Source organism: Hylobates moloch, unplaced genomic scaffold (assembly GCF_009828535.3).
Source record: "Hylobates moloch isolate HMO894 unplaced genomic scaffold, HMol_V3 SCAFFOLD_4, whole genome shotgun sequence".
NCBI lineage: Eukaryota > Metazoa > Chordata > Mammalia > Primates > Hylobatidae > Hylobates > Hylobates moloch.
In genome coordinates this window covers 67,159,259-67,187,229 of record NW_026652279.1, presented here as the reverse complement: position 1 = coordinate 67,187,229, position 27,971 = coordinate 67,159,259, and the positions used below count along the sequence as shown (strand labels likewise).

The 27,971-nt window shown below is 38.4% G+C and overlaps 1 protein-coding gene and 1 long non-coding RNA gene across 6 annotated transcripts in view; one reads left to right on the top strand and one right to left on the bottom strand.

Annotated features, from left to right (window-relative positions):
* Positions 1-8,124, top strand: part of NSUN3 (NOP2/Sun RNA methyltransferase 3) — a 75,497-nt gene extending 67,373 nt beyond the window's left edge. For all 4 annotated transcript variants that reach the window (XM_032150367.2, XM_058437635.1, XM_058437634.1 and 1 more), the window contains one exon: positions 7,673-8,124. In XM_032150367.2, the coding sequence (XP_032006258.1) occupies positions 7,673-7,697 (25 nt within the window). In that variant the 3' untranslated portion in view covers positions 7,698-8,124. The remainder of the gene's footprint in view (positions 1-7,672) is intronic.
* LOC131383264 (uncharacterized) lies at positions 88-24,189 on the bottom strand. Of its 2 annotated transcripts, XR_009213159.1 has the most exons (4): positions 8,675-8,775; positions 7,332-7,415; positions 667-773; positions 88-230 (listed from the first exon to the last, which is right to left on the bottom strand). It is a non-coding gene; the product is annotated as an uncharacterized LOC131383264 (long non-coding RNA). The 2 variants fall into 2 exon arrangements; XR_009213160.1 differs by lacking the exons at positions 7,332-7,415; positions 8,675-8,775 and adding an exon at positions 24,081-24,189.
* Positions 24,190-27,971: the final 3,782 nt, after the last annotated feature.

Sequence of the window (27,971 nt, the reverse complement as noted above, 5' to 3'; positions counted from 1 at the left end):
AGGAATAAGTATTATAACCCCCTTTTGTGAATGAGAAAACCAAAGCTCAGTTCTGTTTGTAGTTTGCCAAGGCTACACTGGTAAGTAAAGGGTACAGCCAATGTATAGATAGACTGTATAGATACATAAAGTGGGGGTGGGGGCCAAGGAGCTATTACTGCTGTTTGGAAATACTTGCCTCTCGTAGATCCAGCTTTAACATTTTTCTGACATCCTAGTAATAGCAGACCCTGCACAAAGTGGATATCAGAGTTAATACTGTGAAGAGACAAAATAATGAGAATAGTTTTACCAAAGATAATGAAATCCTGCATAATGTCTGCATTTTTCCGTTGATTGGAGTGCATTCTTAGAAAACTGAATATAACAAAAACCCAGAACATTTTTGGAAATTGTATGCTGTCTAGCAACTTTGTGTGAATTTTTATACAAACACTGTTTTATGAGTTATGTAAAATGTTCTGAGACTAGAAAAAACATGGTCTTGTAACATGTTATTTTCTTAGAGCACTGGTTTCTCAGAACATGTCTTTCTGCATGGCCTCCCCACCCCCATCCCAGGGGAGAACGTGAATGTTCCGAGGGATTTCGGCCTCTGGGGCTTCCACACTCTGGGTGTCAGGGGTACAGCTCACAAGCTTTCAGTTTGGCCACAGCTGAACTTACCAGATAAATCCTCCAAACCCATTTCTCCAGAAACCACTTCTTGGCCACGCAATGGGAGGCTCGTTTGACCTTTTTTTAACCTTTCCTGGTCAGGTGCCAGGCCAGTCCTGGAAAGCCAGCAAAGTTTCATTTTCATTTAACCCCTTTTTTTTCACTTTGTATCAAATGTAATTTAGTTCCTCCCACTGCCCCAAACCCAGCTAGAGTGCAGTGGTGTCATCATGGCTCACTGCAGCCTCGACTTCCTGGGCTCAAGTTATCTTTTTGCCTCAGCCTCCTAAGTAGCCTGGACTGCAGGCCCACAATACCATGCCTGGCTAATTTTTAAATTATTATTATTATTATTATTATTGTTATTTTATTGTAGAGATGTGACCTCACCAGGCTGGTTTCAAACCCCTGGCCTCAAGCGATCCTCCCATTTCAGCCTCCCAAAGTGTTGGGATTATAGGTGTGAGCCATTGTGCTCGGCCTCATGTATTATTATTTGTAAAAAAGGATGCATGTTTTCCCTCACCTTCTCTTCGGCTAGTTGTAAATCATTAAACTTAATATTTCATAGTTAAAGGGTAGAGCCACGATCAAAACTGGCTCCAAGGTCCAGGCTCTTTTCCCAATACTATGCTGTCTCACAGAGTGTAGGTTATTTGAACCCTCAAGATTATTAACTGACTTTACCCCTATTTTCCATTGTTCAGTTTCCTCCTTTTGTGTAATACCCTATTCCCAGGGGATGAAAGGATTAATCAATACTTGGGGAAAAACCAACAACCTTTGAACTATTTCAGGCCATATTCTAAAGAAGTGTGTCTTGTGATTTTGATACCCAGAAATCTCCAGTGGAGGGTATTCTCTGCCTTCCTTTTCTTTGCAGATGCTGAGCTAAAGAGTGGAAATTTGGAGCAGACTTGCAGTGTCAATTGTAAAGCAAAGAGTAATTGATACTACTTTCTGTGACATTGAGTTACTTTCAAAATAGCTTTATAAAAATTTAGGTTGCTTACCAACACATTAACTTCTCTGCCATCCACACGCTGAACAGCCACTACTTTCAGAAATAGACTGAATAAATGTAATGCATTTAAATGGTTTGTACTGAATATTTTTAAGCATCAGATATTATCTGCGGTTGGAAATCAAGGTGTCCTGCAGTTCTTTATCTTATTATGTATATTCCTATAACCTTATACTCAGATTTCATATTACTCCCTTAGCAGTATTGTGAAAAATATTCTTTCATATAATGTGGGTAGGTAGAAAATAATAGCTACCTGCACACCTGGCTACGTGACCAAATAATCAAAAATCTAATAGAACCTTATCCAAGAAGACTTTATGCCTGGGAGATAAGCATCAGATAATCTGCATAGATGAATGCAACTCATCTGGAATACAAAGAGAAAATTAAAACCAATAGCAATAATTTTATTAGATGCCAAAAAGTCCTTTGATGCAATTGAATGAGACTACTTGTATTATGTGTTAGGTAAATTTGGCTTTGGGGACAAGTAAAGCAGATAGCACAGTTTATTTTCAATCCATTTATATAGTTTAAATCAATGGTTTACAATCTCCCTTTCCCTGCCTTATTGCTGCACTGGGGAGGGAAGTAAGGATGATGCCCATTTCTGATGTTACTCTTCAGACTGACATTGAAGCTAGAAAATCACACAGATCCCATGGGTATCTGAAGAATATTCAGATGGCGGTTCGCAAGTTGACTAATATATGCTGATAATCTACTACTTTTGCTGAACGCTCCAACGGCATCTGTCCTGAAAACATTAAGAGTAATGTCATAATTTGGAGTGGCTTCAGGCAAAGTCAATGGGAGAGAACCAGAAATACTATCTTGACAGAATAGTCTCTATTAATGTTATTGTGTATATTTAAAATAAAATAAAAATTTTAAAAGAATTGATATGGGAGTCTCATTAGGGAATGACTAAACAATAGAGTAAAGAAGACATTTTAAAATTGACCTGTAATTCAGTGCTAAGCTTTTTTAAAAATGGGTTATACTAAATCTAAGGAGGAAGAAAGTGTGGTAGAGCTTTTTATCTCTTTAAAATTTAATTTGTTAACTCAAAGATTAACTCCATACCTTTCTGAAACTTTTCACAAATGAGAAAAGTAATTTCCTTAGTTGCATGAGGGCATATTGTCATGTTGAAACCCAGGGAAAGCATACGCTACCTTAGGAAGAGGATGTTTGCCCCACTGGAAGCTATTTAATGGTATACGTCATGACTCAATTAAGCTTGCTATGGCTTGTCAAAAGGAATTTTCCACTGCATATTGCTATGGAATAGCCTATCACACACAAATAACTATACAGCCTAGCAGAACTAAAAATGTATAGTTCATTGAAAAATAAAACACAGAAGCATAGCATCCAACTCCTTCTTAGTTCTTAAAAGCCTGTGGAAATAGAATTGCAGATATTAACATGAATGGACAAAGTTCAGAGAGACTGGCAATGGCGAAAGGAAAGGAGAAGGACAGAGCTTATATCAGCTTACAATTACTAAGTTACAGAGAGAAAGATTCTTCACATATTTATCCAAACAAAGTGTCAACAACCTTTTCAAAATGGTAAACCTTTCTTCATTAAGGTATTAACAGTAATTGCTAGGGTGAGGGGCAGGGTGTAGAGAACTCTGGAGAACTTCTGTTGACTTGTGAATTAATGTTACTAGGGAAGGATTACTGTGGGCTTATAGCTTATGGCTGCCAACTCTCTAAAGGAAGGGAGGTTATAAAGGTGACAACTAGCTCTGATGCCACTGGAAATTGTTTTGTGTGATATTTTTAGCCATTAATAGCCAACGTAACTAGTTATACCACATTTTCATATGATATTCATTCCTCTTAAATTGATCCTAAAAATTTCAGTGTAAGTCCTATATTATAACAAATGTTTATAAACACAGCAGACATACACAAATCAAACTACCTATGTTCTTTCTTCCTTAGAAGACTGCTTTGTGATAGTAAAGATAATCTCTGTAAATCTTCTATATGGAGCTGTACCTCTGCCCATTGATGCATTATTTTCAGCTACCTAGCCAACTTGGCCATATAGAATTAATTCAATAGATTCTTCTTCCATCCAACAGTATTGAGTTGGCAGAAGCAATTTGATACAATTTTAGAAGAGGTGATTTTTGAACCAGGAGAAGTTTAAGTGGTATCTGTGACAGAGCCTAGATTGAGTCAGGCAGGCATGTTTCAAGAGCAAGGGACACTGGTAAGGCATGAAAGGTTCAGGATGCATCACCAGGAAGCACATTACTACTCCCAACAAAGTGTAGGTGTTCGCCTATCTGATCACACCTTCTATTAATACATCCACTGAGGACTAGAGTGTCTAGTTCATGTCTTCCCCATCAGAACTTTTGCCACCATCCTAGCTGAATTCATCGTGTCTGTGGAAAATCTACCCAATATCCTACCCTCCTGGCTCCTTGATTGCCTCTTCTCCAACAGCTTTTGTCTCCATGTTCTTTATTCAGTAACTCACACTCGTGAGCATTTCCTAAAACCTGGCATTGTCTAGAGTCACACTTTCCAATGGATCTTTCTGCTTTGTTTTACCTGCTCTACCAGACATGGACAGTACCAGCCATATGTGTCTACTGATCACTTAAAATGTGGCTAGTGTGGCTGGGTGAAATGGCTCACACCTGTAATCCCAACACTTTGGGAGACTGAGGTGGGCAGATCGTTTGAGCCCAGGAGTTCAGGATCAGCCTGGGCAACATGGCAAAACCCCATCTCTCAAAAAAAAAAAAAAAATATATATATATATATATATGTGTGTGTGTGTATATATATATATATATATATATATATATGTTATATATATATGTATATATATATATGTGTGTGTATATATATATGTGTATATATATAAAAATATATATAAATGAAAATTACTATAGTCCCAGCTACTTGGGAGGCTGAGCTGGGAGGATTGCCTGAACCTGGGAGGCGGAGGTTGCAGTGAGCCAAGAATGTGCCACTGCAATCCAGCGTGACTGAGGAACAATTTTTTTGTTTATTTGTTTGAGACAGAGTCTCGCTCTGTTGCCCAGTCTGGACTGCGGTGGTGAGATCCCAGCTCACTGCAACCTCTGCCTCCCGGGTTCAAGAGATTGTTCTGCCTCAGCCTCCTGAGAAACTGAGATTACAGGAGCCTGCCACCATGCCTGGCTAATTTTTGTATTTTTAGTAGAGACTGGGTTTCACCATATTGGCCAGGCTGGTCTGGAACTACTGACCTCAAGTGATCCACGCACCTTGGCCTCCCCAAGTGCTGGGATTACAGGCATGAGCCACAGTGCCCAGCCCTGAAGAAGAATTTTTAAATTTTAATTAACATAAATGTAAATAGTCACATGTGGCTCTTGGCTACCATATTGAACAACACAGATCTAGAATTCCTCCACCTGAGAATATTTAATCTCAGTACCTCCTGTTCTTCCAGCTTTATTATTCTCTCATTTTTATTAAACAGCAATCCAGTTTTCTTGATACCTGTAGTTTTTAAACCTTAATTCTGTTAAAGACTATCCTTTTCCCTTTTGGTTTCCTTTCTTTATTCATCCTGGACCCTAAGGTTAATGCCTTACAACTTAGAACACAGAGCTCTCATCTCCATCATTGTCTTACATTCCCATCGCACTTGATATTGAAACTTGCAATTCTGTATCAGTCCGTAGACCATGCCTCTACTGATAGATCCTACATCGCTGAGCATTGTTTGAAAAAGAAGAAAATCATACAGTGGACAGTGCAGATTGATGTCACTACAAATTTACACAACTGTGCAGATTTATTTTACCACAAATTCATGCTCACCTAAGTTTTTTTGTTTGTTTGTTTGTTTTTGTTTGTTTGAGACGGTGTCTCCCTCTTTCGCCTAGGCTGGAGTGCAGTGGCACGATCTCCACTCACTGCAAGCTCCGCCTCCGGGGTTCACGCCATTCTCTTGCCTCAGCCTCCCGAGTAACTGGGACTACAGGCGACTGCCACCACACCTGGCTAATTTTTTGTATTTTTAGTAGAGACGGGGTTTCACCGTGTTAGCCAGGATGGTCTCAATCTCCTGACCTCGTGATCCGCCTGCCTCGGCCTCCCAAAGTGCTGGGATTACAGGTGTGAGCCACCGCACCTGGCCTCACCTAAGATTTTTACACTGCTCAAAAACTTTGCCTATTCCTTGGTCAGCTTTCTTTCCCGTTTTCATTAGTGACTTTTCGAAACTTTGACTATTCTCTACGTCTCTCCCACATAAACCGTCTCCTATTTTCTTTAGATGATGCACCTGCCTCCTTGTTGCTTGAGAAAATTGTGGCTATCAGAGTGAATGTCCTTGACTCTAACTTTCTTGACTCATACGCCTCTTCTTCTCAGTTTATTTAGAAACACCACCAGCCAGCCGGCCTTCTAAGTTAGAAACTTGGGAGTAATGTTCCATTGTTCCATTTTTCTCTTTCCTCTTCCTCACCCTCACCTCTAGATAATAACCAAGACCTGTCTTTTTTATTGTTTTCTCTTAATACCATTGACATTGCCTTAGTTAAGATCACTGAGCTATTGAATTTTCTTCCAAACTCATCTTCTTACCTGCTGCCTCATACCTCACAATCTACACTCTCTATTGCTGCCAAAGTGCTCTTCATACAACAAAATTCCGTCATGTCATTATCGTGATTAAAATTTGTCAGTGACTCTCACTTAACTACACGATGAAGTCTGAGCCCTTTGCATATTATATACTAAGCCGCCTTGCTTTGAAAGCTGGATCTCTCTCTATCTCTTTTTTTTTTCTCTCTCTCTCTCTCTTTCACACACACACAAGTTACATTCTCTTTTACTTTTTTCATAGAAATTTGAGTAATCCTATTGAGGAAACTTAATTATCACAATGGTTAAATTGTCTCAACCCCAGCTCATTGGTTAGGATACCCTTTAAGTAATTTGTTAATTCTGTTATGGCACCTGGTGATATTTTTGCAGTGAATGAGATATTTGAAAATACAGTCTTTTTGTTCTCATACTTCTATCTGGTAACAATATATCTGTATTTTAGGCTGCAATACTTAGTTTTTCCACAGTGAATTGAAGAAATAGTCAAGCCACTTTCAAAACCTTGTGCATTGAACTGAGAGATGTAAATTAAATAGAGAATCCACTACATTATGGGCATGCTGAAGCATGCATACAGTGTAGGAAAATTTCAAAATGAAATAGGCTCAGTAATAAGGTTGGAATGTCAATGGATAAATCCATAATTGTCTTCTGGAAGAAGCTTCAAACCTACAAGGAATATCCAAGGGCAGAACAGCAAATGAGAATATCTTAAAATAGAAAAAGAAGTTGTTCTTCACATCAAGGACAGTCAAAAAATAGCTTATTGAGGTAGCACAGAAACTATAGAAAAATCCTAATCTTCATAATCTTATCAGTTACCCCAGAGTGTTTTTTCAAATGTGAAAAATTAGTGTGACCTGGAACTACTTCTGCCTTTAACTGAATTTGTGACATTAAATAGGCCTAAAACTTTCTAAACTTTGGTTGCCTAATTTTTTAAGTAAAAATAGGTTATCTCTAAGAAAAGTGAATATACTTTGAGCCACTACTATATTCCAGGCACTTACATGACTGGTGTTTTATTTGATCGTGTCTCTTCTCTTTGTAAAAGTCTTCTGACCTGTAACTGCAGCCGAGGCAAAGGATTAATACTGTACACAAAAGTCAAGGGAGAAAGAAAAAAAAATAGTGGAGAACCAAAATAGGTCTAAGAGGAGTGATAAATACAGGAGTAAATAAAGCATGAGGAGGCGATGGGAATTACAAAGGAGAAAGAGGCGAAAGAGCCTCGTTGAAGAGTACAACCAGCTATGTTCACATTCTTGGCAATACGTTCATTTTGCTAAACTGGCATTTCTATTAAGCCAACATGCCAGAAATCACGGTTGTTTCTGTTTCTCTTTCACAGCAGACCAGTCTGTTTCCAAGCTTGATGTTTTTCACTCTTACGCATCTCAAACTTTGGTAATGTAAGTACCACGTATAATAAAAGAGCAAAAACATTCTCTGGGGCCCCAGTGTTTTATTAAAATATTTATTTTAAAATGAACAAACCTAACAGTGTAAAAAATTCTGTATACATATAGTTTTATACAACTTTAAAATCCACAAAGCTCTAAAACATTGTTAACAATTAGAAAATAAAATAAATAGCATTAATTTAAGACCTCAGATGATGCTGTTCTGTTGAAACTATATTGCCTCATGAAATCAAAGCATGATACATACCATTAAGGTGTAGGATTTTAGTGTTCAGTATGTCTTAGCTATTGTACGTCACATGATTTTTCGATTCTTCCACCAATTTTCTGTTTGAATTACCAAAAATCTTTGATTTTTTGTAGCATCTTATGATGCTGTTTTCTCTCCAACTTTCCATAAATACAGAATTTATATATTAAAAACAGCTTTGGTGTTTTCAAGTTATTTCACAAATATTAAAATAGTACTGCTTGGGGTTAGCTTGATAATAACATAAACACCTTCTTTTTTTTTTTTTTTTTTTTTTTGAGACGGAGTCTTGCTCTGTCCCCCAAGCTGGAGTGCAGTGGTGAGATCTCAGCTCACCGCAAGCTCCGCCTCCTGGGTTCATGCCATTCTCTTGCCTCAGCCTCCCAAGTAGCTGGGACTACAAGCGCCCACCACCAAGCCTGGCTAATTTTTTTGTATTTTTAGTAGAGACGGGGTTTCACCATGTTAACCAGGATGGTCTCGATCTCCTGACCTTGTGATCCTCCCGTCTCGGCCTCCCAAAGTGCTGGGATTACAGGCGTGAGCCACCGTGCCCGGCCCATGAACAACTTCTTAAGCACTAGAATCTCATAGTGCCCATCCAGATGATACAGAATATACCTACATTATATCTTTAAAAATTCAGAATAGCTTCAATATGAAATATAAAATTACCCACGTTCTCACTGGGAGCTCAGTTAGCAGAGAGTCATCTGAGAATCCCCAAGTCCTTGGGCTTCAGTTTGAGAAACGGTGCTATGGTCTTTATTGATACTGCTAAGCTGGAAAACATGGAATCTCCTCGGACAAGTATATCTTAGAAGATTTGCCAGGAGAAAGAGAAGCACAGGGAAGTCATAATTTAAATAAAAGGACAGAATATTTTTGGTACAGCCCTTCCCTACCAATATCTCTTTCCAGGGCAGGGACATTTGTTCCTTGCTATGAAAAGGGGACCATGTAATTTATCATCCAACTAAGACATTTTTGAGAGTAGAAAAGCAAGCTATTAATAATTACACGAGGACAACTGTGTGACCAGGACAGTCCAGCCCACATGGTCACCCTAAGAGAAGAGTGAGGGAGGCACTCATGCATTTGAAGAGATCAAATAGATCTCATGCTTTGTGATAAATGCTTTTGAAGCCAGGCATGAGGCTCACACCTTTAATCCCAGCTACTTGGATTGAGACAGGTTGCTTGAGCTCAGGAGTTTTGAGACTAGCCTGGTAGGCAACATAGCATGAGACCCAGTCTCAAGGAAAAAAAAAAGAGACAGCGAGAGATGAAATGCTTTTTTTTTCTTTTTTGCTTTTTTTCATCCTGCACACTTTCTTGCAGTTCCCTTCTGCAAAAAGGAGATACTCCCCCTTTCAGTGCAAATAAAAATCTTCTTAATTACAAAACAACTTCCTTTCTACTCTGCCTGAAATCTAAAGCATGAAGGTCTCCTTTTAATCAACAAATCAAAATACATTACAAGCACTGTCTAATGACTTCAATCTGATATTATTCTTAATGGAGCTTTTGACAAGAGCCCAGCTGAGATAACTGATAGGCAAGATGAATAGTCAAAGCTAAGGCAGTGGCTTTCAGACTTTTTAGGGAATTTGAATAATGTTTATAAGATGACATACAAAGGTAAGCCCATAGACATACAGAAAGTTTTATTACACAGTATTTATCCTTAAACTTGTATGTATTACACACACACATATATACATGGACATATATATATATGTATAATTTTTTAAAAGACTATCCCACTTAATTGACCTTGACCCCCACTTAATTGATTTCATGACCCACTAATGATTTGGAATCTGCAATTTGAAAACCACTTCTAACTAGCCATTCCCTTTTGCATCCAGTTAAGTAAAAAGGCACATAAATAGACAATGTCAATTCATTTCCATGTGTCTTTACAAAAATTCATTTTACAGTAAGAGTTGACTTTAGCACATTAAAAAAATCCTATATAAGGTGTTATATGCCATGTCATTCAAAGCCCCCCTGCTGCCTTCCCCTCCAACCCTCCCTGTGTAGGCCTGTAATTATTAATTTCTCTTAGATTTCAGTGAATGTTTTCAGATTACTTGGCCTATATTAATTATATTATTTTCCATTTTGCTTTGTGTGCTGAGAAACACAGCTAAATTCTATGATCACATACAGCAATTATCTCTGTTTATCTCCCTTCACCTACCCCATTCTCCACATGGCTTTTATTCTCTCATTATCCTCCCTCTTTAATAAAATGATCATGTTGTAGAAGATATACTGGCTAAGAGTGTATGTACCAGAGTCAGTCTGCCTGAGTTTGAGTTCTATGCCACTTTCTAGCTGTGTGATGTTAGGCAAGTTACTTAACCTCTTTATATCTTAGTTTCCCCATCAGTAAAATTAGAATAACAACAATGAAAAGAACAATCATAATACCTATATCATAGTCGTTTTGTGAGATCTAAATGAGGTAATACCTTTAGGTACTAACACATTGCTTAGCCCATAGTAAGCAGACAATAAATAAAGCTATTGCTATTCTCATAAATTTTAGAAGTAGACACTACAATTAGTTGAGGGTTTCTTTTTCTCCCTTTTTTTTCTTTTTATTATTTTTTTACTGAGGGTTTTATTAGCTTTTAATCTTGTGGCACTCAGAAACTCCCATTAATATGGTTTTCATAGAAAATAGTCACATAAATTTGTCTTTGCAACTTCTCTACAGAAGCCCCTTTGTCAGATGAATTCACAGAGTGTTTTTTTTTAATCTTCAGGCTAGGCTTACTTATTTGTGATATTTGTGTATGAGTTTGTCTTCCCACTAGTATGTAAGAACTTTGAGGGTCAGGAGATGTTTTATGAATCTTTGAGTTCCCCTAGCTCTTCATTCCCTGCTTTCCTATAGTGCGTGTTTCATAAATGTTTAATGAAATATATTAATTTAACAGGTTCTTTTGAATATCAACAAAGCAAGAAAGTTCTCAGTAGAAAGGAGTAAAAATTCAAACAGAGGTTGATGAAAGCACAGAGAGAGTTTGATATTCAGAACATTAACTGAGGCAGTAAGGCTAGAGTAGAATGGTCAACTGCCCCATCAGAGGTAGTTAAGAGAATGCACTTTGTTAGTAAGTCTGGGTATGCACTTTTGTCTCTGTTACTTCCTAGTTATGCAAACGTGGGCAAATCATGTAACCTCTTTAAAGCTCATGTCCCTCGGCTCTACAATAAAGAAAATTAAAAGATCCTGAAGGCCCAAGTTCTAGTGTTTTATAGCACCATACCAATAATATATATTTTTAAATAGCTAGAAGACAGAATATTGAATGTTCCCAAAATAAAGAAATGATAAATGTTTGAGATGATGGCTATGCTAATCACTCTGATCTGATCACTATACATTGTATGTTTTGAAACATTACTATGTACCCCATAATTACATATAATTATTATATGTCAATTTAAAAAATTTAAAAAAGATCATAGATGTGAAGTGTTTAGTATAGCACCTGATATACAGAAAGCAGATGATGTATTAGATTTTCTATTGCTGCGTCACAAATTACAAAACTTACCAATTAAAAAGAATACAAATGTATTATCTTACAGTTCCCATGAGTCAACAGTTCAGAATATTTTAGTTGGGTTCTCTGTTCAGTATCCCAGAAGGCTAAAATTAAGATGTAAATTGGGTTATGCCCCTATCTAGAAGCTGTCCTGGAAAAAGATCTCTTTCCAAGCTCCCTCAAATTTTTGGCAAAATTAATTTCTTTGCAGGTACATGACTGAGGTTCAGCGTTCATACTAGGAACCACTCTCGACAACTAGAGACCACTCGCAAGTCCTTGTCACATGGCCCCATGCATAAGCCTCTCACTCTAGGAATCTCTTAATTTCTTTCTTCAGGAAAGACCCCCAGTCCTTTTAAGTGCTCACTTGAATCAGGTATGCCAAGAACAATCTTTCTTTGAATAACAGATGAGAGAATTTTAGCTGATGTTCCCTCACTGTACGTCTTTGTTACTGTGAGCATCTTGCCACTCTATGATTCTATTATTTACATACACATATTATTTATATAGCATAGCTCTTAACTATATAATCAGATGCTAAGTTGGAAAAACATTTTTTTTCTAAGATTAGAGGAGAAACTAGTTGTGTTGGACTTGTTGACAGCCAGTGGTCTCTACTATAGCACTTTCCTAAGAGGTTTTCAAAGGCAATTTTGATTATATGTGTGTTAGTCTATTTCATGTTGCTATAAAGGAGTACCTGAGGCTGGATAATTTACAAAGAAAAGAGGTTTATTTGGCTTATGGTTCTGCAGGCTGTACAAGAAGTATGGCACCAGCTTCTGGTGAGGCCTCAGGAAGCTTTCAGTCATGAGGGAAGGCAAACAGGACCAGGCATCACATGGTGAGAGAGGAAGTAAGAGGGAGAGGAGGTGCTGGGCTCTTTTTAACCATTGGATTTGTAACTATAGAGCAAGAATTTACCCATTACTGTGGGGAGGGCACCAAATTATTCATGAGGGATGTGTTCTCATGACCGAAATGCCACCGACTAGGCCCTCCTCCAACACTGACAATCACATTTCTACATGAGATTTGGAGGGGACACAAACATCCAAACTATATCAATGCACTATTTGCCCTCTATATTGTTTCTAGAGATAACTCTACTATATTGCTTTTCTTATTATTATCATGATCTAGGACACTTTGAGATAACTGACAAGGAGAGAAAAATGTTTGAATAGATGTAGCGTTAGGAAGACATTGGTTCTCTCATTCGTCCTGTCACAAGTGGTTGAAACATAAAATATGTTACAACTTTCAGTTGTATGAGTTATATTCAACTATGAGAGGAGTACAGAGAAATACAAAATTATCTCTGTCTTCAATGAATCTTCAATTTGGTTGCAAACGTAAGACATATTTTCACATTTCACAAATGTGAAAAGTTAAATAGCACTAGAAGGCAGTATATAATTATAAGACAAATGAATAGTGGGTGGAGTCATAATTATAAATCGGAGAGGAGAGGTCAAGGATGGCTAAAGGAAGTAGGAGAGCACAGCTAAATCTACAGAAATGGGCAAGGTATCACCAGATAAAGAGAAAGGAAGAGGATATAATAGGAGGGTGGAGTGGCTTGAGCAGAAACATGGAAGCACATACAATGTAACATATTAATGGTGCGGTGGCTGGAGTCCAGAGTTCAACTAAGTGAATAGGAAGAGATAAAATTGAAAGTGTAGATATTATTTGGAGCCTCAAATATGAATCCAAGGAGTGTGGGCTTAATCCAAAAGGCAATAATAACCCATTGAAGCTTTTTCAAATGAGGAATGCCACATAGAGTAGATACTGAGTAAGTATTTGTGAAAAGTTGAATGAATACATAATAAATGTACTGTTTTAAGAAGAGTAATAGTTTGGGAAAGTTTGAATAGGAGGAGGAAGGCTATTGGTTTTAGCTGTACAGTATTAAGAGTCTGAGAGAGGTTCACAGGATCCGAGTTAGGTCACATAACAGCAGTGGGACTCCAAAAGGAGAGACTGATAGAAAGGAAGAATTAACAGGATTTGAAGACTAATTAGATATGGAGGAAAGGAAGAGAGAGGAACCAAAAATGACTCTGCATTTCCAGCCTGGATAATTTATAAATGATGGTAGCAATTTACAGTTTTCCCGTATGCAAAATGAGGAAAATAAGAGCATTTTATAGTAAGCATGTCTCTATTATTATTGTTATGTACATAAAATGTCTAACATGGTACTTGAATGATTAATTTCCAATAAATAATTGTTATTTTAATATTGTTATTTTCATCATTAATATTAATTCACAATCCTTAGATCTAAACAATTCTGAAAGTCTTTGTTTGGTTGGGTTTTTTTGTTGTTTTGTTTTGTTTTGTTTTTTGATAACACATGTAGTGATCTGACCTGAAGTCTTTTGGTAGCAAAATCTTACCCAAACTGACTGAGAATCTTTATTTACTGTGTAAATAACCACATGTTTTGCTCTCCAAATATTAACATATTTATGAAAAGATATTTGGTTTAACCTCCTGACCTACATTTGCCTATTTATCTGTCTCAACTCCTTGGCATATTTGTCAGTATGACAGTAGCTCAATCAAAGGGACAAATTTGGATGCTGACTGAGATTCTCTTGGGAGTTTTAAAAACATATGGTATATATAAGATGTTACTCTTCTGATATTTGAAAACATCTAATTTCAAATTACATCCAGCTTGAGAGTTTTGGATAAAAGGTGGTGGATCTTATTACTGTTGATTGAAAAAGCAAAATAGAGAGAACTACTTTGAGGAGACAAATAGTTGATGAAAGATATGTTGAGTTTGAGGTAACGAGAGCACAGAAGTGAAACTATTTTCTAGGCGATTGGCGATACCTGATTGGATTTTCAAGCAAATAAGCAGGATACACATAGAAGTGAAATTTCAAGTCCTGAGTAGGAATGAAATCTCCTAGAAAGGCAATGTGAAGGCAATGGGAAGAAAGCTGTAAGGGGATTATTGAAACAAGGTGTATGTATGCACCACATGTAACGAAAAGCTCTGGCTAAGCTATCAAAAAGCCGGTGTTTAGTAGGGTTGAAGCTGAGTCTGTAAGAATAGGTTGAGATGGAAAAGAAGCAGGAGAGTGCCATACTTGCCAGGGAAAGAACTAACTTTAAGAAGGAGTAGTCGATTACTAGAATGAAGTGCTACAGAGAGGTCAGAGAAAAGGAGAACAATCAGCAGCAAACAGATTGGATTTGTTAATTTTGGATGCTCAATGGTAATGAGATGGTATCAGAGAGGTAAGAACAGAGGACTTAAGCGGGGAACCATAGCAGCAGAACTAGATTTCATCACTTCTTGAGTATACTCATTCCTGGTTGATTCAAGAACACAAGAGTCAAAGAATCACAAAACTTATAGCTAAATCTAATCATATATTCTATCTCTCTTGTTTGTAGTTAAGAAGGCTGATGCCTCCAAAGTGGTTAAGATTCTGGTAACAGTCATATAATGAGTTCATGGCAGAATTAAGACTAGAACATGAATACTGACATTCCCAATTACGTGCTGTTTCTTCTCTGTACCAGGCATCAAAGCAGTACACTCATCTAAGGGTTCCATTTGAATGACACCTTTAGATATTACTGCAGCCCCCACTTAGTACAGAAACAAAATACTCCTCCACCAGTTCAAGAATAAAAAGGCTTATTAAAAAGCCGTTTCTTTATACTAGTATGCCTCTCACACCATTGGGATTTTATGAGGAATTGAAAACTTCACACATCCATATAAATTTCAGTGAACCCAATAAAATGTTCCTTTGTATCAGTGTCCATGATTCTGTCCAGAAACTTTCAGTAGTTTAATTTCTCTTAGTCTTTTTTTTTTTTTTTTTTTTTGAGATGGCGTTTTGCTCATGTTGCCCAGGCTGGAGTGCAATGGCACAATCTCGGCTCACCACAACCTCTGCCTCCCGGGTTCAAGCAATTCTCCTGCCTCAGCCTCCTGAGTAGCTGGGATTACAGGCATGTGCCTCTACACCCGGCTAATTTTGTATTTTTAGTATAGACGGGGTTTCTCCATGTTGGTCAGGGTGGTCTTGAACTCCAGACCTCAGGTGATCCACCTGCCTCAGCCTCCCAAAGTGCTGGGATTACAGACGTGAGCCACCGTGTTCCGCCTCTCTTAGTCTTAATCTTTATAACTTGCAGAATCTTAACAGCTCAAGCAGATCTCTACAGGATAGTAAACTCCTTAGAGGCAGGGATTTTATCTTATCTTTGTATGTCTGGCACCCTAAAATGATGTCAACAACATAGTATAAGTTCAATAAATGCTTGTTGAATGAACAAATAGGTGAATGAATGAATGAATTAGTGGAATGTTCCGTAAGCCTCCTGGAGAAACAGAGGGAAGATAAGGTATTTGGCTCAATCTGCTGACCTAGTTAGCTTGTGCTTGCTTTTCCGACTCATCTCTAACAGAAATAGCCCTCAGCATGTTTGCAAACACAATAGTCACAATAGTATCCCTCAATCAAAGGGAAAGCACTTGGATTACCTCTCAGAATTATTGCTAACAGGTTCTACTTACATGGGTGCCAGTGACCCTTACTAAAGACTTGGGACTTGGAAACGAGGTCACGGAGGTGGTAGGGGAATGTGTTGACCCTGGCCCTCTAATATTCTGATTATGTGTTTCTTTGCTGCTCAGTCAGTTTCTTTTGGGGCTTTTTATTTTGTTTGAAATGCAGCCTAGAGGGCAAAAAGATGTACCAGAAATTCCAGCCTTATTTGGAAAGGCTCTGTAGAAAGCGGCTTGTCAATACTTGGCACTTTTCCACATGTACTACACAAGTATGCCTTATTTCAGGAAATTTGCAAAGCAGTAATCATATATTTCACCCTGTATTATAATAATATATTTTTCTCTTTCCCGAGTGTGATGTGCTCTCAACTATTTAGCATCTAATGTCACAAATTTCCAGCACTGCCAGATTAGAATGCCTCCAAGGCCTAATGACTCCTAAGTGTCTCGCGGTCAGCTCGGTGCAGCTAAGCAGTTCCCATGCTGCTCAGGAGTCATGTATTGCGCTGGCAGGCTGCCTCACTGGTGAGTTACCTTGACACAAAAGTGTTGTCAACAGCGGAACAGTCAGTTTTTCCTTAAAGCCCTTTATTCACTCCTCTCCCCCAACTAGGTATAGCCGTATTTCTGGATTTCTGGCTAAATTAACTTAAACAGCAACATGAGTGGAAATATACCTCCCTGGCTTCCCTGCCAGCCTACCCTGAGAACATTCTGGCTTAATTTCTCTCTTTAACAAGACCAAGAAGACGGTCTCTTGCGTCTCCATGAGAAAAGTATTTACATATTCAGAAATCAGCTTGGCAAACCAGAGCTAAGAGTATGGGGAATAAACATTGTCTCTGTTCTTTTTTTCCTCTCAAAGTTGAGAATTAAATTCTTGAATATAAGAGCTAAAAATTGGCAAAAGAGAGATGGCAACAGTGATGCGACATCTGTCAAAAAGTGTTGATCAGCGGAGGCCTCTCTGCCTACCTTGTGCACCCTTGGGCTCTCAGGGCCTGACAGGTGTTTCCCTTTTTCCCCCTTCCTTTCCCTAGACTGGCTTCCTGGGCTTGATAGGGGCAGATGCAAGCATTCCACAGCTTGCATTGCCTCATTTAAAATGCACGGTGGGTAGAAATTAAAATTAAAATGAGTTCTTTTTTAAGCAAAAATGTCACCATTCTCTTTCAAAGATGATAACCTGAGTAATGACTCTCAAGAGAAAAGATTGGTGTCAAATTATGAGGCTGTGCTTAGTGGGCTTATGATTTATGTATAGGAATACATCATTTTTTGACAAAAAGCAAGATGAGGTTGAAATTGTATTTATTTGGCAAGCCAAACTGGCTTCTTTGACTTTTTTTTTTTTTTTTTTTGAGATGGAGTTTTGCTCTGTCACCCAGGCTGGAGTGCAGTGGCGCCACGTCGGCTCACTGCAAGCTCTGCTTTCCGAGTTCATGCCATTCTCCTGCCTCAGCCTCCCGAGTAGCTGGGACTACAGGCGCCCACCACCACCCCCGGCTAATTTTTTGTATTTTGTTTAGTAGAAATGGGGTTTCACCTTGTTAGCCAGGATGGTCTTGATCTCCTGATCTTGTGATCTGCCCGCCTCGACCTCCCAGAGTGCTGGGATTATAGGCATGAGCCCCCGCGTGGCCTCTTTTACTTTTAAGCCATTGGCATACATTTAATATGTCATATGCACTTACTTAATATTGGGTAGCAAGGACATACGTGTTCATGTTCAAAACTAGGCTAGGCACTCCTCTACTGGACCACACAGGAAGTCTCCAAACTATTCTAGGAGATGAGAGCTGTCTCTTTGTGTTGTGATAGATATTCTAAGCCATTCATTTTGAGCAAGATTTCTTTAGCTGTTTTCTCTGTTTCTCTCTCTTTTCTATTGTTACAAAGAGAGGTCTATAACTTTTGCAAGTAGAAAAATTGATCTAACTACCACTAGCCTTCTTTGGAAATGTATATTTGGTTTCTCCCTGTCTCTTTCTCACTGGCATGTTATTTTAGCAGTCAAGCTATTTGTGTGTCAAAAATAATTATGGTACATTTTCTAGTCTACCTTTACTAAGTAATAGTTATGAGTATAATCTCACATACAATTTTGCAGTAAGGAATTCAGGATAGGTTTTATTCTGCTTACTTCTCAAGAGAGCTGATTAAGTGAGAATCATTTGATCCAAATTCGTAGCTACTGCTGCCATGTTGAGTGCGGGGTGTCTTGAAGAGTATAATTCCCACCTTCCCACCAATCCAGGAAGGAAAATATTGAAGTTCCATGTCTACAGCGTAATCTCTGTGTTCTGTTTCTTCTTGTCATTTTCATTATATATACAGACCCCTCAGGAGAGAACAACGGTTCTGAGTCATATTTCACATTGTAACTCGTGAAGCATAAGAAATATTGTTTCAAGTTGTGAAGAGATCTGCACAAACACTACATACCATACGACACTTACAAAATTTAAGTTTGTGGTCCCTTCTTGAGTCCCACATGTGAAAATCACAAATGATGCTTTTGTGCATTTAGATATTTTACCAATGCTATTTTTCTCCCATCACATGTTCAAGAAGATCTTGGAAGAAGAGATATGCCATACAGAAAGAACAATGTCTTTGAAACGAGTCAGATGCTTAGTAAATCATTTGGCTTCTGAATACTTGTTTACTCTTTTGTGGAGTGGAGATGGTGATACTGTCATGAAGGGTTACCGTATGGTCTAGAAATCACAGGCGTTCAGGTAGGTAAACTCTTCTGAATCTGAGTCTACCACACTTTCCCTTGGCTGAGCATTATTCACAGTAAACCTGTTGTCCTGGATAATCCTAGTCACTACTTACATGCAGTGTCCAGTACTGCGGATTTTGTGTGCGGTTCCTAATGTGTCTAGTCTAACAGCTACTCTCACTGGTGTTCTGAGTCCCAGAACCTCTTAGAGCCAATGTGTTCTAGGTTTTCTAAGCTACTGCTTTCAATTCATGTTTTAAGCTATTTTTTTGTTGTTGTTGGTGAACATATAACTTTTGAAGTTCTGTTTCCCAGAGACTCCAGAGGCAGGCCTATGTCTTGTTCGTTCATCCATTCAACAAATATTTAGTCCTTTAACCAACCCCATATGCCACGCCAACATTTCTAAATCCCCTTTACACTGTGCATCTTCTATTTTTTTAATGTGTCATTAGCATATCATGCAACTTATTCTTTTTTATTGCCTCTTGCTCTACTATAGTGCAAGCTCCATTGGGACAGAGATCTTTGTTTTATTCACTGATGCATCCCAAGCAATTACAATAATTCACAGCACATATCAAATATTTGTTGAATGAGTTTATAATATATTATCTTTTAGGAACATGGGAACTTGTAAGTTATATTGCTCTTCCAGAGAACAGTTCATTCAGAAACTTTCTTGGTGTTCTTTAGAATTATTAAAGTTTCACATTGAGTATCCAGCTTCTTCTGTACACTAAAGCAAAGGTAACATCACATATCTTCTCTGAACTCCAGGTAAGCTCTTGATCTCCTGTGGTCTGTGCCTTCATCCTCCTCCTCCTTATTATCATCATCACAGTTATCATCATCATGTTAGCTAGTCTGCTAGATGGTTTCCAATGGTCTTTGCCAGTGGTCTTTACACAAGCGTGTAGTCCTCTCCTACATTGAATAGGGATGATGTGTGTAACCAGTAAGAGATGATTATGTGTAATTTCTAAAGCTAGGTCATAAAAAGTATTACAGCTTCAGCCTTTCTCTCAGATTATTTCCTTTAGGGAAACCAGGTGTCAAGCCATGAGGACAATAAAACAGTCCTCTGTAGAGGTCCAAGGAGCAAGGAACTAAGGCCTTCTGCCAAAGGTCCTATGAATGAGCCATTTTGGAAGTGGATTTTCTAGCCCCAGTCAAGACTTAGATGACTGAAACCCTTGCCAACATTTTGTCTATAGTCTTGTGAGAAACTGAGCCAGAACCATCCAGCTAAGCTTCTCCCAAACTCCTGACACAGGAATTGTGAGCTAATAAAAGATTATTGTTGTTTTAAGTTATTAAGTATTGATGTAACTGTTACATAGCAGTAGATAACTAATGTAATCATCACTGCACTTCTTGAGTGCCTTCATGTACAAACAAGTGTATGATTTCATTCTTAAAGCAAACATCTGAATTGTCTTAGACCATTTTGTGCTGCCGTAATAGAATAACTGAAACTTCCTAATTTATAATGAACACAAATTCATTTGGCTCATGTTTCTGAAGACTGAGAAGTCCAAAAACATGGTGCTGGCATCTGGAAAGTGTCTTTGTGCTGCATCATTCCATAGCAGAAGGTGAAAGAGCAAGTGAGCATGCAAGACAGAGAAGAAAGGGGCCAAACTTATCCTTTTATCATGAGCCCACTCCCAAGATAACTAACCCACTCCCATTATAATGGCATTAGCCCATTTATTATGGCAGAGCCCTTATGAACTAATCACCTCTTAAAAGTTCACTTCTCAATACTGTGGCATTGAGGATTAAGTTAGAACACATGGCTTTAGGGGGCACATTCAAACCACAGCAGTAGTTATATCCTCATTATACAGATGAGAAAGTGGAGGGTCAAAGGTGTTAGTTTACACTTCCAGGGAGTGGAAGAGAGAGAATTTGATCACAGAATTCATTTTTAATGACTATGCTATTTTGAGTAGAGTATAATCTTTGGAGTATAAGGCTACTTCTGGCAAAACCTTAGCATGGTACCTGAGAAACTTGGCAACCACAAATCACTTTCAATAATATCCCTTTTCAGGTACAACATGTGAGCACATAGGTACTTTGAGTTTCAGGAATTATCAAAAGCTTCTCCAAGTCCCATAAGATAAATGCACAGGTTTTCTATAATAAAAATTCATGCCTCATGCTAAGTTTTTAATTAACTAGCTAGTAAGGTAGCTAGTTCCTGATGTGATGGCATTGCAAGAAAAGACAGAGACTGCTAGGCACAGTGGCTCACACCTGTAATCTCAGGGCTTTGGGAGGCTGAGATGGGAGGATCACTTGAGCCTAGAAGTTTGAGACCAGCCTGAGCAACATAGCAAAATCCCATCTCTAAAAAAAAATAAAAAAAATTAGTTGGGTGTGTGGCATGCACTTGTAGTCCCAGCTGCTTGGGAGGCTGGTGTGCCTGGATCACTTGAGCCCAAGAGGTTAAGACTGCAGTGAGCCATATTAGTGCCACTGTACTCCAGCCTGGGCAACAGAGAGAGAGAGAGAGAGAGAGATCCTTTCTCTCTAAAAAAAAAACAAAAACAAAAACAAAAAAAGGTTAAAAAAAAAATCTTTGTCATTTCACAAATTCTTCACCACGTCTAGCCTTCAAAGAGGGCATATTTCTTCAAAAGTAGGTGACCAATAGTGTCTTTCCCATATTTTCCTGGGTTTGCTACTTTAGTATTTTATCTACAAAATGGCTATATCCCATAAAGGAGGACAGAACATAAGAAATCCATAAAAACTTGGTAAATCCCTGACCTGAACTTTATCCACTTCCACTCTCCTATTGTGTTAGAATGCCTCTCAATCAGTCCTAAATAGGATTAAATGTAATTAAAGTAATTCTCCCAGCAGTACCCCATGAAAGCAATGTAGCTATATATTCTGATTGCTTCAAATGTTTACAGGAGAATTAGACACAAAACTTCTGTCTGCAAAACAGGTGCAAAATTAAAATCTAACCAATTCGTGCTTAAAGATGACAGCTTAATTTCCCCAAATTTATAAGCCACCTTATTTGCCATTTTTGTGCTCAATACTCCCATTGTCCTTTGTGTTTTAAATTCTTTTGCTGACTTATTTCCTGTGTCAGTTTTCCACAGTCAGCATCCTTTAAAATTGGCTTAGAATTTTGCTACAGAAAATGCTGAAAAATCCCTTGCTGATTGTGTATGGCATGTACCTCACATAAAATATACGATATCTCATTTTCTTTCTGAATAATTCTTCTTATAAACATGAAATTACAATGGAGGTAGGAAAACTATCTAGAGATGAACAAATGGTTGTTATGGGGTATATAATAGACTCTTTTCCATGGTCACTAGCACTATATAAGACCTTGAACCTAAATTCGAAAAAGAAGGACACCAGTATAGAGAACCAAAGATTAGGTGTCAGCGCAAATAGCCAAATGGGAGATGTATTCAGCAGGAAATTTAATACACCAACAGTGTGTTGTGGCAGCCAATAAAGCTAATGGGCATTAACACAAGAATGCTATCTAGAGGAGGGTGATAGCCATACTCTGCTCAGACATTTGCTAGAATATTGCATTATATTCTAAATAGCAAAATTTTAAAGGAATAGAAACAAATGAAGCTATGTTCAGATAACAGAATTTAAGATAGCAGAGTATTTGAAATCTATGTCACATGAGAAGCATATTCACATATTTAATGAGCTCTGTGCATTCAGGTTCACATTTTTAATTACATTTTCAGAATATAGACCTAGAACCTATGCATAGGAAAAAAATAGGCTGAATCAAAGGAAAAAACAGGAGATAATTAGCTGCTTCAAGAGGTGTGCGTTTGCAGTTATGGGTGGTGTTCAAATACAGAAAACTACTTGAGAGGGAATGCACACGGATGCATTATCTTTTAATGCACATTCACCTCATTCACTAATACGTTTTGCCCTATCAATGTCCAGGACTTGAGTCAATCAAACTGGCAAGTTCTTATTCCTGGGGGAAGGGGTTGTCTTAATGACGGCCAGGGCAGCAGAAGCACAGAGAACGCTGGTTGCTATATTGTCTCTCCTCCCCACAATTTGTGAATTGGATTGGATAGGGGAGAACTGGAAAGCTATTTGGCAATAAATAGTAGGAAATTTAAAGATGTTCACGTCATTTGACCCAATAACTTCATTTCAAGAGGTATAAAAGAAATAAATAGGTGTCGTAAGAGAAATTTACTTAAAGAAATAGTCATCACAAAATTATTTATAGTAGTGAAAAATAAGAGGAGGAAACCTTTTCCCTTTAGCAAATATTTTCTGAGCATCTACTCTGTAACAGGTAATCTTCTAGGAGGTTGGGGTACATCAAAGAAAAAAATAATTTTCTTGCTGTTACAGAGATTACAGTCCAGCAGGAAGGATGAATGTAAATACAAATATCACAAATAATGATATAATGCAGTATGTTAGAAGGTGACAAGTCCTATGGAGGAAAATAAAAAAGCAGAGCAAAGTAATAAGGGTTGGGGTTGTCTGCTGCAGAGTGGCCAGGGTAGGGCTCTTTGAGGAGGTCACATGATCAAAGACTTGGTGAGGACATTAGCTATGTGGGTATCTGGAAGGAAATAGCAGTATGGACATTGATAAGAATGATTCAGTAGAAAATGAACAATTGATGAAATAGGAGTTTTTCTTTTTCTTCTTCTCCTTTTTTTTTTTTTTTTGTTGTTGAGACAAGATCTCATTCTGTCCCTGAGACTGGAGTACAGTAGCATGGTCATAGCTCAGGATAGCCTCAAATTCCTGGGCTCAGGTGATTCTCCAACTTCAGCCTTCGGAGTAGCTAGGACTACAGGTATGCACCACCATATCCAGCTATTTTTTTAATTTTTTAGTAGAGACAGGGTTTTGCTATGTTGACCAGGCTGGTCTCAAACTCTAGGCGTCAAGCAATCCTCCCACCTCAGCCTCCCAAAGTGCTGGGATTACAGGTGTGAGCTGCTGTGCCTGGCCTGATTTATTTGATTAACATAGGAAAATGCTAACAATGTAATACTCAATGAACCAAGAAGAGTATAAAGTCTATATTCACTATTATAGTTTATAATTATGTACATACATATATATTCATTTACTACATAAATATTTATTAAGCACCTATTTATTTTATAAACATTTATACAGCACTTATATTCCAGGTACTATTCTAAGCATTTCTAAATATTAATGTCATTAAATCCTCACTAACTTTGAGAAGAAGTAGGATCTATTTTGACCTCATGAGTGGAAGAGATGTTAATTCATTATCCAAGATCACATGATCAGTAAAAGCAGAGAATGGCTTTCTTCTGTGTTCTTCATCCCCCTGGATTCTGTCTTCTCTTTGAAGAATACTGTTAAGCTACTGGGGAGAGAATAAAACACAAATTTACGCCTAGAAACGGTGGCTTATGCTTGTAATCCCAGCATTTTGGGAGGCTGAGGTGGGCGGATCACAAGGTCAAGAGATGGAGACCATCCTGGCCAACATGGTGAAACCCTGTCTCTACTAAAAATGCAAAAATTAGCTGGGCATGGTGGTGCACTCCTGTAATCCCAGCTACTCAGGAGGCTGAGGCAGGAGAATGGCTTGGACCCGGGAGGCGGAGGTTGCAGTGAGCGAGATCGCCCTGGTGGACTCCAGCCTGGTGACAGAGCGAGACTCTGTCTCAAAAAAAAAAAAAATTCTGAAAAGAAATTTGTCAAATATCAATATTGATTTTTTTGTATGAATTATAGGTAATATTCACTGTTTTGCATACATTTGTGCATTTTGCAATTTTTTTTTTTTTTTTTTGAGACAGGGTCTCCTTCTGTCACCCAGACTGGAGTGCAGTGGCCCGATCTCGGCTCACTGCAACCTCTGCCTCCTGGGTTCAAGTGAGTCTCCTGCCTCAGCCTCCCGAGTAGCTGGGATTACAGGCACCCACCAGCACGCCTGGCTGATTTTTGTATGTTTTTTAGTAGAGACGGGGTTTCACCATCTTGCCAGGCTGGTCTTGAACTCCTGACCTCAAGTGATCCACCCGCTTCAGCCTCCCAAAGTGCTGGGATTACAGGCGTGAGCCACCGTGCCCAGCCACATTTTGCAAATTTTTAACAATAAATATATTTAACGTTGTAACTACTATCATATATATTTTTAATAGTATAGGCCGGGCGCGGTGGCTCAAGCCTGTAATCCCAGCACTTTGGGAGGCCGAGGCAGGTGGATCATGAGGTCAGGAGATCGAGACCATCCTGGCTAACACGGTGAAACCCCGTCTCTACTGAAAATACAAAAAATTAGCCGGGCGTGGTTCGCCGGCGAGCGCCTGTAGTCCCAGCTACTCCAGAGGCTGAGGCAGGAGAATGGCGTGAACCCAGGAGGTGGAGTTTGCAGTGAGCCGAGATCGCGCCACTGCACTCTCGCCTGGGCGACAGAGCAAGACTCAAAAAAAAAAAAAAAAAAAAATAGTATAGTGCCTTGTCTAGTGCTTATAATAACAAAAGTATAAACTGTTGAAACTTGAAGGGAGAGCTGGAACAGGACTTAGTTTCCCTTACAGTCTTGTTTTTGTTCCCCACCTCCCACCCCTCCTCTTAGCCATTTCTGGATACATAGTGTATTCGATCAATATAGTGGCAAGACCACTCTTCCGGAAGCAAAGTTCCCCAGTCCTCCTTCTGGGTCCAACAAACTCTGCATCTTTCAATGAGCTGCTTAACTGGCCTAGCCTTCAGTTTACTCTTTTGTAAAATTAGAGAATTGGACTATTTGTTATCTGGCTTCTTCTATCTCTGACTTTCCTTGATTCTGTGGAAGTTTTATTGTATTACTCTAACTAAAAGGCAAGTGATTCTGAGGTAGACATTGGAATACCAGTTTATTAGCTTGCAACAAAAACTAAGTGACATATGGACAAAAATCCTTGAAGCCTGTGTTATTTATTTATTTTCTTAAGGCAGCCAAGCAATGAATGTGCTGTTTTGTAGATCAAAAAATCATCAAATATTATCAATTCATAAGGTTTAACTTAATACATGAAAAGACAGTAATAATCCATGTACACCTTATTGGTTAATTTTGAAATTACTATCATGTGTGTAAAAATACATGACATTCAAATAATTAGAAAATTCTACAGTATGGATTGACCAGGTTTGGAGTCAAAAGCATGCTTGTTGAGTGTGGAATCAGAATAAGAGGCACAATCAAGCTACCTAAAGGTGTCAGAATAAGGTAGCCTGAAACATCTACATACCTACCTGGATATTCAAAATCTGTTGCCTAGAACTTCCATATGCCATTTCCACCTTAGGCATAACCTTACCGGTGGAACTAAGAATGCTTGAAACCTGTTAAGTGTGGAAGGCTCCCTCTTTTTTGCACATTGCCAAAGTTGGGCTCTGCCAAACCTGAGAGCCCTGTGCCTCTCCTTTCTCTTTGCTTTCTGGATGGACCCAAACTTCTTTTTTCTCTGGTAGATCGGCCCCTTTGGGTGACTCTGCATATCAATCGCCTTGTCCAGGTTGCAGTTTAATGCTCTAAAGTCCTTCTTATTTTATGATTTTTCTGGTTTTTGAAAGAGGAGAGCAATTCTCTATAACGCCCAAGAATTGATGTCACATTTTGCTCCTTTAGTGCAGTACAAGATCTTTTTGGGCCAGAAGTAACTTTTCTCCAAAATCTCAGGCTGGGAAGAAATTAAAGTTACCTATGAAGTCACTAGCATACCCAGGCACCTCTACAAAGATGTTACCAGCTACTTTGCTGTCTAAGAAAAGAAGCACCAAATGCACCCGCAAATCAGCTTCATAATTCACAGATGGGCGTTATTGACAATGTACACCATCTGGCAGCTTCCTTTTTTCGACTAATTTGTCTTGCTAACTAGGCTCAGTTATGGTCTATGCTGCTGAGGAAGTGCCTGTGCTGTCAGCATGTATATATACACCAAGTTTTAAGATTGAACAACAACCTTAAAATCATTATTTAGAAAGTTTTCTTTCTCTGAATTTTAGTTACCCAGCCCTAGATACTGCTTTGCTTTTACGTATGTATCCTCGGTTTTTATATATATGATGTTGACTGGAAAATGTTAAAGGATTTTAAAAAATCAATGAGAAGAAATATCTGTGGGGTGATGAAATACTAAATATTGGGAAATTACTAAAGCCCTAAATTCCAAAAACCCAACTAAATATGCTAGCTATTGTCTGGCTTATAGTTCTAAACTCCTCATTTTATATGAATTCTGTAGACTCTCTGGGGTGGTCTGTACACCTAACATTATTCTATGGTATTTCTATTCTGAAGATAGATATCATTAATCATACCTTTCTTCCTGCTCAGTATCCTCTTTATTTTAACTAGGAAAAAGAAAATTATATTATCCCTTGGTATACAATTGCTATAGAATTGATTAAATACAGTTTCAATAACTTTCTCATTATAGTTATACCTTGCACTTTTTATGAGAAACTGTCTTGCCTATTGACAGGCTGTCAGATCTTTTTAAGTTATATGAGACAGAAACTTGACTCGAACTAGCCTGAGAAAAACACTAGCCTCTATTGTTCCACCACCTTGTAGAGAAGAAGAGTAAATGGCACCAGGTATGACCAGATCCAGGACACAAATGTTATCTTCAGATTGCTTTCTCTCCACTGCCTATCAGCTCTTTCTCTCATTTTGTGTTAGCCTCAATCCCCCCTATTGCTTTCCAGCTTTCTTCTACCAGCAGGCAAGATAGCTGGTGACCACCCCATCCTGTAGGATACCAGCTTAGCATCTCCAAAGAAAAGGGAGCCAGCCCTTTCCTTTCAGTATTCATATTGCAATCCAAGGAAAGTGCTCTGTTGGGCCCTGGTTGATCACTTAACTACCAGTGAACCAAGCATAGAAGCCAAAATGGGATGGTCTGTTCCCATGACCAAACCTTGGTCATTCTTTTGGCAGAGGATGGGGGATTAGGCAGTATTTGTCAGCAGAAAAGGAGAAAAGGATGCTTGCATATTAGACATACAAACAGTAGCTACCATGGCTTACTATACTATCTGAGAATAAAGGCATTTACAATATTATATCTAACTTTTCATTATGGTAGCCAACCACCCT